Source organism: Schistocerca piceifrons, chromosome 5 (assembly GCF_021461385.2).
Source record: "Schistocerca piceifrons isolate TAMUIC-IGC-003096 chromosome 5, iqSchPice1.1, whole genome shotgun sequence".
Lineage (NCBI taxonomy): Eukaryota > Metazoa > Arthropoda > Insecta > Orthoptera > Acrididae > Schistocerca > Schistocerca piceifrons.
This window is the reverse complement of record NC_060142.1, coordinates 430,157,610-430,171,609: the sequence shown is the minus strand read 5'-3', so window position 1 is coordinate 430,171,609 and position 14,000 is coordinate 430,157,610. Positions and strand designations below refer to the sequence as shown.

Sequence of the window (14,000 nt, the reverse complement as noted above, 5' to 3'; positions counted from 1 at the left end):
GAAAAAACCTGGAAATAAAATAAAATCAGAAAACTGGAACTAATAACAGCTTGGGTGCACCAGAAATTTTTTTTCGGGTCGCATCTAGATGCTTGTTGCTACTGCTGATACATCTAACAGTCACATTTAAAGTAGCCAGAAGCAGGAGAAGGTAATGCTTATACGCGATTCAATTGCGCATGGGCCTGCACCTGCTTGCAACAGCTCAAACAAACCTAATGTGCACAGTTGCGATGTCACGCTCATTGGGAGTAGGGCCAATGAGCATGGGCCTCTCATTGCAAGCAGTTTGATGTTCCGAAGTAGGGCATTGTCTTCATCCTAAAGCCTTCGATATATTTTGCTGTTGGCAGACACTTGTGTGTGCACTGTGTTTTGATGATGTAAATGGCATATTTCCATTGCAACTTTTATGTTTTATTGCTGCAGTATTATTCTCTAGCAGTGGGCTAAAGTGAAATTCTTTGTTAGAGTGTGCGTTCTTACCACTCAAACCTACAAAAATTTTACTGCAATCTAAATGAAAAACTCCCAGAATCCTGAAAGATTACCAGGATTCTCCTAGTTTTCACGTGAAAAAATTCCCAGGTTTTTCCCAGATGTCCCGCCAGGGGCGTATACATTGTGCTTTGCCCTTAGCTATCAGCAACCCTGAGATTATAGGCCGATCATTTCAATGTACCTTGTATTTATCTCACACAATAGAGATGTGAACGATTCAGTCATTCATCTCGAAACAATGTTGCTGTCGGTCTTTGTCCATGACATACACCAGACCCCATTTAGTAATTAAATGGTGCACCATCTTACAGTGATGTGCTGTTCTCCTGTGAAATAAGGGTGAAGTAATATAAAAATATAAAGGTACATGCAACATGTCAATCTGGTGGGTTCTGAAGGTAAGTAGGACTCATTTACAAAGAGTATAAACTCCTTACCTTTTCTTCAGTCACAACTTCATGAACACACAATAAAAATTAATGTGGTGCCCATTCTTTCAGGTATGTCAAAAATACTACACATTATTTCGATCCAGCAGCCATTATGAATTAAGACACAAAGGAATTATGACACTGGCTGTAAGCGTGCACTGATTTAAATCAATAGGACAGGCTGAAAATTTATACCAGCCAATATTCGAACCCAGGTCTTCCACTTCTGAAACAGATGCTTTGCCCACTAAGCCATCTGGACAAAGTCATGATCAATGGAATGAATGTTCTAAGCTTATTCATATATGAAACTATCCCCTTCACTAGAGACTACCTCTTAAAACTAGAGGAACTACTACTGAACAAAAATGTATGCCTCTATTGTACCAGAGGGAAATCAAAGACGCAACAAAAATATCGCAGATCAATGGCCTGTCAGAGGAGCATAATTAACATGGCTTAATATTACACAATAAGATACCAGAGGAAATAAAAATTGTTATGTACACAATATTTAAAATTAATCTAAAGACATTCCTAATAAATCACTGTTTCTATTCAGCAAAATAATTTCTGAACATGTAAGAAAAAAGCTACTTAAAAATTATATTGTAAAAATACATATCTAATTTTAATTTGCCTACTATCTGCTAATATTATGTATTATTGTAACTTTTCTTTCACCTATCCAAAGTCAATTGTAGAATTTGTGCTGGTTGATAGAATTGGACCAATAAAAATCCGTCACTTATTAATAAGTGTTCTTTTTACACAACTTTCATGAACATAGTATGAGAGGAATGATAGTGGTACCATAATTACCCTCCATCACACGCAGTAAGGTGGCTTGAGCAGTATAGCTGTAAATGGAAATAATGTTTTTCCTCCGTAACTTACCTGCCATGTCACAATCCCTCCCATCCAAATCGACAACACAGAACTTGTGCTGTTAAAGCCTCTCTAGGTGCAGTAAATGTTGCAGAAGTCTCTGGTACTGTGTGTAGTATTGTCTACATAAGAATCACAATACTTCAGCAGAGCACCTCCTTATCTACAGGTTCGTATGCTTGACAATTATGAAAAACCTCAGAAGCGAAATGGTGTAACACAATCCCATCAAGAATATGATTATTAGCAATGGCACATGGATAACAGTTAATGATGTTGAGAAGCAGTAAATATAAATAAGCCTCTAAATGGGCTGAATTATCCAAGAGACAAGACACAGTGCACCCTACTTCTCTTGTTGCTCTGACCTCTACAGTTATAATTCAACACTTTGCTTGGTTGTAGTATGTGACACTGCCTCCAAAAACTGTGTGTATCACAGAGGAGAAAGCAAAAACATAAATCCAAAAGTTAATTGCTCTACAGCTTTGGATAGAAGAACCAATATGTTTATCTACTTTCAGCACTTCACAACAGAAAAATTAAGGATAGTATCACATTAAGAATGAAGTAATGCAAGTGAGCACAAACATATACCACAAAAATGGGAAAGGAAATCAGGTTTGATGATCTGGAAATGAAGGTTGCAGGATTAGTCTAATTTAAACCAAAATCTGGCCAACTAGATTGTGATTTGACAGCTAACCTCTCAACTGTGAGTCCAGCAGCTTAACCATTCCACCGTATCATTTCATATCTTAAAAATGAATGTAACATGATATAAATGTTAATTCTATGCATTATTTCTTGGCGCCAGTGTTCCTAGAATTTCATTATTATAATGCCCTCCTAGTGCTCACAATAGTTGTCAACTTCAACATCTGAAGATGAGCATGTGCAATACCGAAGTGTCTCCATAACAGAAATGTGAACTTGTTTCGTAGTGAGTACAATGATTTACAGGTGAGTAAAAGTGAATTTTACCATAAAATAATCACCTTTTATTTACTACATAAACAATAACAATAAAATATAGGACAGTTTAGTCCATACTCAACAATTCACATAATTTTATGTAAATATATACAAAACAGAGTAAACTAATTTAACAGTGCATTGTTTTACCCTCAGTACTGGTAGGCATTCTACCAAAGTAACCATCATTTACCTGATGGTTCACTCTGATTGACTTCAGTTAAAATTTTTTTTTAAATATGGTAAACTTTTGAAACTTCCACGACCACCCGTCTTTGGCACCTTAATGATTACTGTTTTACAGTTACTGCATATGGAAAAATTTACAAACAGGTCAGCCATTTAACCAACAGTTCACATATTACTATAATTTTTCCACTATGTACAAATAGTGATATAATACAAAATATTTACACAAGACAGTACATCACAATACATTGCATTATCATTAGACTGCCACTGTCTGAATTAACAGTCCACATAAACATTTGAAAGTATGGACAAATTATTTCATATTTGAGCATAATTTCACAACCCATTTACAATACACAGAATTTGTAATATGTTGATCAACTGTAAAAGCAGTCACAGCCAAATTTATTTTTATTCTCCTAATATAGGAAGAGTCCCTAACACTATAGATGTCTCATTTTAATAGACATATGAGCACATTTGGCAAGAATCTTCATCAAGGACTGTAATAAAAGCATTTGTGATAAAATGTTGTTAGCTTATCTAAGAATATATATGGAGATAAAACCTTCATGATGATCAACATTAAAATGGTATTTACTGCCACCAGAGCATAATGATTTAATAAGTAACAAGATTCAGTGCAATTGTCCTTTTTAGAAAATAGAAAGCCCATCTCTTCTTGAGAGTATTATAAAATTTCATAGGAAAAGTTATGTCTCTCACTCTCCAAGGATCAGACATCAGGACTCACAGCATCATTTTCATCACAAATGAATTACTACAAGATGTCATTAACATTTGATGTATTGTTCTAACAGTAAAATTTATGGAATAAATAGTTTAACACAATTTTATATGCTGAATCAAATTCCATTTGGTTTAGGAATGTATGCTCCGACAGTATTATAAACCTATCCTCCACAGGTATTTTATGCGATGTTTACTTTAAAGAATATTCTCATGGTAAAAAATCATAGTATCAACATGATAGGTAATGTAACTCTCAGCCAATCATTAATTAAGACACTGGTAATGGTCCTTTTTTATATTATTTCTTAATTATAAAATATTTCTGTCAAACTTTAACAGCGTAACACTTTTCTTAGGTACAGTCTACATACTCAAGAAAAGAGCTCAAAACTGTACTGCCTTTATCATTCTTTAGCACCATGTAAATAGTGATAATTTCATTTTACTGAATAGTACACAGTACTACATGTGGTTATCAGACTTGGGTTTCTTTTCTCCCCCCTGCCACCCTAAATCCCTTCCCAGCCCTGGAAATGTAACTGCATGTTCCTTGCACAGTTTATCCCAAGGAAAGGCGCCTGCAACAAAAGAGAGAGTACAACAATGTAAGATGCATTAGATATGCAAACCCTCTCATGTTATATCTGATTCCTGAAGTTCCCTTTCCTTGGACCAACTTAAAATGAAGTTTCAGTCATCCATTGCTCAAAAATGCGTCACACACAGGGCTAGGCCAATTTCGCTGTTCATCATCGCTCCACACATACAAAAATGCCCTAAAATAGCACATACAATGAATGTCTAGTATTTTCATAAAATTTCAGTGCTAAAATGCTGCATCTGGTTCGGTCTTAAAAGCAATGTGGTACTGCTCTGGTGTTGCTGGAGCAATGTGTTGTATGATGACAGGTGGACTGAGGATCTGTTGATCAGGAGGACTCAAGCCAGCAGAGAGGGGGCTTCCTGAACAGTGAGAGCCACCATTGGCTTGATCTTGCTGCTGTTGTGGTTGCGGCTCTTGTAACTGCGGCGGAAAGTCACCTGCTGCTGCAGTTGCTGCCGAAGGGCTAAGTGGGGCAGGTGTTGGAGTTGCATCATTTGCTCCTGCAGGAAGTTCTCAGTTACAGAAATCCAAAATTGGAAAACATCTTTTGCAGAATACTTCAAGTGAATAACAAAAATGTATAATACAAGTAACACTTTTTCATTGAAGAAATACAAATTACAAATCTTGTGTGTATGTAGTCCATTAACCAAAAGCATTTGGAATAATTTCAAAATAGTGAAAACAGGATGTAATGCAAAATAAGTGTCCATATTTTGCCACAATCTAAAATATACACTAATTTTCATACAGAGGGGGGAAGGAGGGGATGTCACAAGAAGAGTAATGAATTATACAAAAGCATTTAACACAAAATTGAACTTGCAGACTACCTGCACTACAAAACGCTTGTATGATCTGTCTACAGCAGACAACTGTTTCAGAATAGAGTGCTGGTTAATGCAGAGAGAGAGAGAGAGAGAGAGAGAGAGAGAGAGAGAGAGAGAGAGAGAGAGAGAGAGAGTAGACACCTAGGTTAGCTTATTTAGTTGAGTGGTATCAGGCGTCATTTACTAGAAGAAACCCAATGGAATTTTAAGCACGTTAAACTAACACACAGTGACCAAATGGTTAACTGTTCACTATTGTTTTGGCAACAATTTGTAACCAGATATTTAGTGCTCAGAAGGTTCAACAAATGAGAATCGATGACTATGATGTAAGCTGGCACTTTAAGGTAGATAAAAATCGTAACTATGGCCTGTCCTTTCTGCAGTCACTGGAAATGATATGTGCACTTTTCCTCAATTGATCTGTAGTTCACCATGTTGTTCAACGGTGTCCAACTTTTGCTAGCAATGAGACAGCAGACATTCTGATTTGGTGATACATGACAAAACATTATCATCCAGGAAACTTTCATAAAAGACACATTTTTGGATGAACATGTGGGCATGTTTCCTTCATTTAAACAGATAGGCATTACACTGTAGCAGAATCAAAACACGTTTTAAACAAAAGTCTACATAACCTGAGCCAAAATAACAAAACAACCTATTCCAGAAAGTAAAGATATAGATTACTGTTGAAGATCCAGAATGAGAAATGGCTCAGGAACGGTACAGACAGTGACATGTGCACATGAACAAATGATGATGTTAAAGGAAGATTTGGGGGGGGGGGGGGGGGGGGGAGGGGGGGGGCGATAAAGGCATAAATAAGGTTATGTCTCCTCATTCCATTACACAGCACATAGCAATAAAATATATATTTTTTGGAAAAGAAAAGGAGACAAATGCAATACAATTACTGAACTATGGGCTCTGAAATTATGTGCAAAAAATCAAAGGACTGCAAAATAAGTCATTTTATTATTACAGTGTTGTTCACCAAAGAGGCAGTTAACATTTTATTAGGAAGAAATATTTGACAACTGCCTTTCATTTTTAACTGAAGTTAAATTTCTCTGTAATTAAATTCAAACTGCTGGAATTATCAGGAAAATTTTCCAATATGACAAACCACAGGGTTAAGTTCACTTAACAAAATTATTACAAACAATGACTGCCAGAAAGATTTAAGCCAAACCATCCAGAACTGTCTGAGATTAAGGTGGAATTTCTCTTCAAGCAGTTGTACTTTAAATTTAAGACCATGCATTTCTTGTTACATCACACGTTTTAGACATGTTAATGGAGTATCACAGATCCAAAACTATACCATTTTCAAAACATTCACTATTTGAAGGGTAACATTTGATGTAACTTTATATAATGGCTGAAAGGTCTGGATGCACATAGCTTACACAGAATTTTTACAAAACAATGTGCTACACTGGGCACAGCGAGGGAGAAAGGAATAAGGGTATCTGCAGAGAATAAACTTAACAACATAAATGAGAGAATTACATCAGCTAACAAGGGGACCTTGTGGACTGGCCCTCTTCAATTTCTTTGTACTGGTAAAATTTGGAGGTCAATGCCTGGACATGAATTCCAAACAGCAGTGACACAGTTTTTAGAAAAAATTAAAGTTTTAAAATATTTCATAGCACTAAAGTCTTTGGATCTTACTAATAAAATTGCTAGTATCTGAATGCATAATAGCTATGTCTGGTAATCATAGAGTCGCTGGTTCTCCTAATTTTGTCCCCCTAGGAATTCCTGTTTTCCACAGTTGGTAACTAATGTTTAGCTTGCACACAAGTCTGACTTCCTTCCAATCTATTGTTAAGTATGTCATGTGCAGCACGTTTAGCTTCTGTGTGCATGAGGTACATATCACTAATAATGTTCAATCTCTTAAATAATATTTTACTTTCTATTTGATGTTTTGCATTTTAATACCAAATTTTGTTTCACTGTGAATGTAATTAATAATTAGAAATAAAAATGTTATTCAGCAGTCATCAATTAACATTTCCATTTGTTAATAAATATTTAATTTAAATCAAAGTAGTAATAAGCTGCTATTAGTGAGATTACAAGACTTTTGCTATTCACTCAGCAATTGGCAGCTTATTATTAAATTATAGTAAGGTCCCCCTGTGAGACTGATGAATTCATGGGTAAACATTGTGTATTCTAGGTGGAACTCGAACTTATTCACCTTTTATGGGCAACATTCTAACAACCAAGTCAGTAAAGCAGTGCCTATGAAAGATGAAAATCCAGGCTCGAACATTTGTACAGGACACTGCTGTTCTCTCATGGTTTTACTACAGTGTAAAAACTACCGCAAAGAGAAAGTTTTATTCTAAAACACAATGATAATCCATAATTTAACGACTGTCATTTCCTTTGCGATCTACCATATTACTGCAACAGTCAAAAATTCTAGTTTATTTCTGCCTGCAGTAATTCCTGATGTGCTACCTGGGCATGTGCACCCGACATTTCTGTCTTCTAGTCGTGGCACTGTTAGCAAGTGTCTTGTACAATGTTCAGTTGCTCTTTCATAGGTAAGAACTGCTGTGTAAATATATCTTACCTCCAAGCAGCATTTCCTGAAGTAAACTGTCAATTCGAGCAACCCCAAACAATTTGGCAAACTGAATTTGCTCAATCATCTGCCAGTTAATTGACTGAAGAGCAGGTAGTGTAAGCAGAATCTCTCCAAAGCGACCTCTAGAGTCATACTGCCGGTCACTGATGTAGTCCTCAAGATTGATTAGTATCTGATGACGAACAGTTTTGATGCGTGCAGGATCGCTGAGTCCTCTGGCATCTACAAAATAAATGAAGATAGATTGAATCACTCGATACTAATTTACTATAATAATGTGGAGGGAAAGGAAGTTGGAAAAAAATTAAATTCTTCAAGCGAAGTTTAACAAAACTTTAGCTGTGTCTGGCCTGAAATTGGAAGAACCAATTGGTTTAGGAATGTTATGCAGTAGAGATACAAAAATGTGGTGTCACAATTATTATAAATAATGATGGTGGATGAAATCATGAAGGAGCCAAAAGCACCTCATAGAGGAAGCTGACTAAATTTGTTGCTATTTCCCCACGAGATTGTATTATGAGGAAGGACAACTATGTATACTAACTTTTTAAAAAAGAAAGAAAGAAATATTGTATAAATTGCAGTATGGAGAAAAATAAGACCATGTTTGTAACTAGAGCTGACAGAACAGAAAGGACAAATTAATATTAACAGACAAGAAATTGTAACTATAGGCAACTTTACATATCTGGGAAGTGCAAGGTGGAGGTTGAAATTACCAGAAGGGTAACACAGAGCAATGCGTTTTATCAGTGTGTGAGGGGCTTAGTCTGGAGAAACGGTGTGCAAAAGAAGTATAAGGGAGCTCTGGGCAAGACATACTAGACACCCATATTGACACACACATCCAAGACCTGGACAATGACAAGAGGGGAGAGTATAATCCAAGCCAGTCAAATGCAGTTCCTAAGACATATTTTAGAGAATACAAGGAGAGACAGAAAGGAACAAAGATGTTAGGAAGGAAATTGGATTAAAAAGCTGAATGACAGCACTGAGATGAGGAGGTGTAGAGAGAATGAAAGGTGGAAGAATACCAAAACAAATAATGGAGACCATGACTGAATGCAAGAGGGAAATTCACAGCAAGATGGAAAAATTGATAAAGAGCAGTTTAAGGATAAGGAATTTGGACTGGAGCAAAAATGTTATAGAAGAAGAATGCCATAGGGCCAGGGAAAAGCAGTAAAGTATCATGAATAACATGCTTGGTTAAGGGGAAATGAAGGCAACAAATGTTAACTTTGTTTTGCTACTATTTCTAGTATAAATGGAGCTTTTATTAGATTGTGTAGACATTACTTTCCTTTTTAGTCACTGACAATAAAACAGAGAACAACATTTTACTCCATCTTCTGTGAGTTTCTTCCAAATTTCAGTATGTGTTTGATAACCATTTAATATCTATTACATGTAATATTTGGTGTTGTAATACATTGAGATTTTTTGGTTCATCAGATAGATTTGCAATTATGTGTCCTTATGAGACGTTAAAAACAGTTTAACTTCATCTGCATCCTAATGATATTTCACCAATGTAAGAAGTGGTCAAAAAGCTTCCTTTTGAAGGCCAAATAGTCGGTAATTGGTATGCTACCCAGTCTAAATCTTCGTGAATATTGAGGCAATCACACGACTGAAGTGCCAGGTTGAAAACATCTGTTTAGTAAAACACTGTGTCCTCCTGCATAAAGAAGTCCATAATTGCCTGAAGCACATCCTCATCTGAAAGGAATCCTTCACCCTTAAAGTCCTTTTTTATGACTAAAAGCATGGTAATCACAAGGGGAGAGATTAGGACTATAGTGCTGGTGCTCAAGTGTGTGCCACTTGAGTTGGCACAACTTCTACATTATGTTATTTGCAATATGGGGATTTGCATTATTATAGTTAGGACCACTAAAATTAGGAAAATAATAAATTCATTCAAAAGTTAAAGCTCAGATGGAATTTATGGCATTTCCAAAAGAGTACCAAAAGCTTGTTTCCAACAGTAAGTAGCATTCTCAGCAACATATGCAGTGGCTTACTGAAACAGGGCATTTTTCTGGATGGGCTGAAATGTGCTATTGTTAATCCACTGCATAAAAAGGGTACAGGTCTGCTACTAACAATTTCCATCCAATCACACTTCTGACAGCTTTATTCACAATTCTTAAAAAAATAATATATTCAGGAGTAGCTTCACATATTTGTAAAAATGAAGTACTAAACAAATGTCAGTTTTGTTTAAGAGAGACTTTTCAACAGAAAATGCTATACATGCTTTCACTGATCAAATATTAAATGCTTTGAATAACTGAACACCACCCACTGGGGAATTTTGTGGTCTCTAAAAGGCTTCTGACTGTGCGAATCATGAAATTCTTCTAGCTAAGTGTAAGTATTGTGGTATGAGTGGGACGGTACACAAATGGTTTAATTCATATTTAAATGGAAGAATGCAGAAGGTTGAAATTAACAGCATAGATAGTCTGCAGGAATCAGCAGAGTCCTCTAAAGGGGGAAGTATCAAGAACTGTGTCCCATGGGTTCAGTCTTCAGTCCCTTATTGTTCTTTCTATATTAACGACTTGCTGCTTTATATTCATGAAGATGCAAAGCTAGTTGTTTTTGCTGATGATACAAATATAGTAGTCACACCCAACAAGCAAGAATTAACCGAGGAAATTGTAAATAATGTCTTTCAAAAAATTAAGTGGTTCTCTGCACATGGAATCACTAAATTTTGAGAACACACACACACAGTTTACTAAGGCAGAATATTCAAAATTTCTGGGTCTGCACACTTATGAGTAATTGAACTGGAAGAAACAGCAAATGTTAGTGATAAATGTATCAGTAAATTAGCCAACTATGCCCATTTTCATTTTCATTCACTGCTTTCATATGGTGTCATATTTTGGGGTAATTCATTATTAAGAGAAAAAGTGTTTGTTACACAAATGTGTGTAAGCAAAATGATAGCTGTAGCCCACACAGTGCCTCCTTGTAGACATACATTCAAGGAACTAGAGATATCCACAGTACCTTCACAGTACATATATTCACTTATAAAACTTGTTTATAATCCATCCCGATAAAAAAAATAAAAGCCAAGTTATAACACTAGAAGAAACGATCTTCACTATTCTGGGTTAAATCTGACTTTGGCACAGAAAGGGGTGAATTGCAATGCCACTGAAGTCTTTGCTCATTTACAAAATAGCGTATGTCTGACAGCCAACCAGCTTTTAAAAATAAATCTAAAGAATTTCTGAATGAGAATGCCTTCTACTCAACAGATGAATTTTTACATATGAAGTAGTAACTGTAAAAAAAGAATTAATTAATTAATTAATTTGTGTAAAAAACCTGTTATAATGACATGTTTCATATTATTACAAAATCTCGTATTCATTATTTTGGAACAAGTATTAATGTACTGTAATAAAGCAGCAGAACGCCTTCTTGCTGTTTTTCCGTATGTTTCACCTTAACTCCACAGATTCTTTGTTCTCCAATGGATATCTACTGGTGTTTGTCCTTCAACTGCAAAGACCAGGGTAATAGTACACGAGTCCTGTTTGGATGCATTTGGTAATAATGTTGCCACAATTCACATTCCCACCATTACCGCAGACACATTGGAAAGATACAAATGCCACACTAATCCCTTGCCTGCAAGTCATTGCATATACACTGCAACACTGCCATCAAACACAAAATTTTTGATCTCACCTTGTACTACAACCCACAAGAAAAGACAGTTTCATGTTGCTGATCTCATTTAGTTTTCCACGTATTTTTTACTATATTTAAAAGCAGTACAGTGATCTGACTTTTTGCAAAGCCTTGTTTATGCTTGCGATGGTGCAACATAATATTCTGCACAAAAGTAAGGAAAACAGTTATAAAAATTTCTAAACTTTTGAAGCAGTCTCACACAGATAATTTCCTCGGTTGAACAGAGTGTTGGAAATGATTCTTCCGATTCAAAAGTGATCATTAATCACTTTCAGATGGTATTTGACTTCAGTCAGTGGCTTTTACATTCATAACACCAAGGATTTGGTGGGTTACAACTGAAAAGGAGCTTGACAACAACCCCCCAACCAAAAAAAATGCATGGCAATGTTTATCCAATATCCAAGTGATGATCCCAGTTTTTTCCAAGTCAATGGCACTGTCTGCCTCAAGCTCAGGTAATCAACATCATTATTGTTCATGTGTTTTGAAAAGACTGATTGATTAAATTTACAAAGCGAGAAATGTGAGAAAATGTAAAATGTGGGAAATAACACTTCAAAGTTTAAAGTTACATACAGGATACCACCTAGCATCTTTGCACTTTACATATGATATATGTACGTAACAGGCATCAAAATACTTATCAGAGAGTTTTTTTATTATATAATGAAGGTTTTTTATCTAATAAAAATTGCTCATGTAACTGGGACTGATAAATGTCTGGGAAGTACAAACATCTGACTATTTCCTTCATCACAATTTATGTTTTTCGGGAAGCACATGGCTGTCACTCATTATTTAAACAGTTAAACACTGCACCAGTTATGTATTTTTTTCATGCTTAGCAGGACACATTTCAAGAATGGTTCTCTCATTGTTAAGTACTAATACCTAGGAAAGTATTTTTTGTGGTGTTTGTGTGGCGCGCACACACGCGCGCACACACACACACACACACACACACACACACACACACACACAAACACAAACACACACACACACACACACACACACACACACACACACACACACACACACACACACAAAACCACTCACATTGTTTGTGTGTGTAATATCACAAAATATTTTTACTACACTTAAGAAGAACATATTCTCAAAACACGTTTTGCTCAGCATGGAAAATATGTAATTGGCACTTTTTAAACCAAAAAGATTTGATCAACACAAAGCGAGTGAAGATGTTAACTAGCAAATGACAAAACACACTAAATATGGTTCGACAAAGCTGTCACGACAATCACAAAACTGAGAATCTGCAGTAGACACAGTTTGGAAATGGTTGTGATTAGTCATGATATATTTATTCAGACAAACCTAGTTACGCCTATCAGGTACCATGCCGAGCACAGCTTGGCAGCGGCAGGAGATAGGGCATGAATTGTTCCAACTTTTACAAGTCACCTGTTCAAATCCACTGAGTAGAGCACCCTGAGTTAATAAACTTAACCATGTAATGTTTGTACACAATACATGGTGACTAACATCACACTAGAATCATTTAAGTCAGTTTTTTCTTCACAAACATTTTTTTTATGAAGCATAAATTGTGGGGAAATTATAAATATGTTTGCATAAAATCAGGTGCAAATTAACATTGTAGACGTAGGAGATTTGATGGGAGCAGTAAAAAAATTGTCGCAAACAGGAGGAGAACATTGATTATGGGAATGTAAAACAGGGGTTATACTGTGGAAGATTGTACGAAGCTGAAATTGGTTTAAATCTGAATCTGTGATGCGAAGAAGACTAATTTCAGAGTGTGCTAGTCGTATTTAGATACACCAGAATGAGAAAAACACAAGCTGGAAATTCTACGAAAATTAAAAAGAAAAACTGCTGTTTACTGTTTGTACCTCAATCTACTTCATCCACTCTTTCATCCATAACTTATTTTCTGTAGGCCCTAACACAGAGAAGGAGCAAGTTCAGCCACCTAATTGAAAAGATTTTCCCTTGCTTTTGCACCTGCAAGCACCATTCCTTTTCGAAGTATGAGAGCTGCGTGCATAAGTGTATCTGCTAAGTATAGGTGACTAGTGGGTGTGCATGTAGTACTCCTGTCAAAGAGTACCAAAGGGCCCACTGAGCGTAATATCTCCATCGAATGGATGGATCACCATTAACAGTATTCCTCCACATCATGGGAGACTTTCAGAAAGTTTTGGAATTGAATCTAGGAGACTGGAGCACAGGCTTATAATAATTAGGGTCTGCATACCACCACCCCTCTTGTCCTGTCTGTCATAAGGGCAAAAGTAAAATAGCAACAGCTTGTGATGTATCCAGATGGTCACTCAGCGAAGTACTGGCCACATCTGATACTGCTTAACGATGCTGACATTTACAGTGCAAGGAAAATTCAGTGTTCCTCATATACATATAATTGATTCTGAATTTCTGGATACCTCAGTTTCCTACAGATAATCCTCAGTAGTACTTATTGAATGTCACTTTCTCAT

At 36.1% G+C, this 14,000-nt stretch overlaps 1 protein-coding gene across 9 annotated transcripts in view; it reads right to left on the bottom strand.

Annotated features, from left to right (window-relative positions):
* Positions 1–2,798: 2,798 nt before the first annotated feature.
* LOC124797825 (hepatocyte nuclear factor 4-gamma) overlaps positions 2,799–14,000 on the bottom strand; it is a 652,273-nt gene continuing 641,071 nt past the window's right edge. For all 9 annotated transcript variants that reach the window (XM_047260860.1, XM_047260861.1, XM_047260863.1 and 6 more), the window contains 2 exons: positions 7,774–8,010; positions 2,799–4,844 (listed from right to left, as the gene is read on the bottom strand). In XM_047260860.1, coding sequence (XP_047116816.1) covers positions 4,567–4,844; positions 7,774–8,010 — 515 coding nt within the window. In that variant the 3' untranslated portion in view covers positions 2,799–4,566. The remainder of the gene's footprint in view (positions 4,845–7,773; positions 8,011–14,000) is intronic.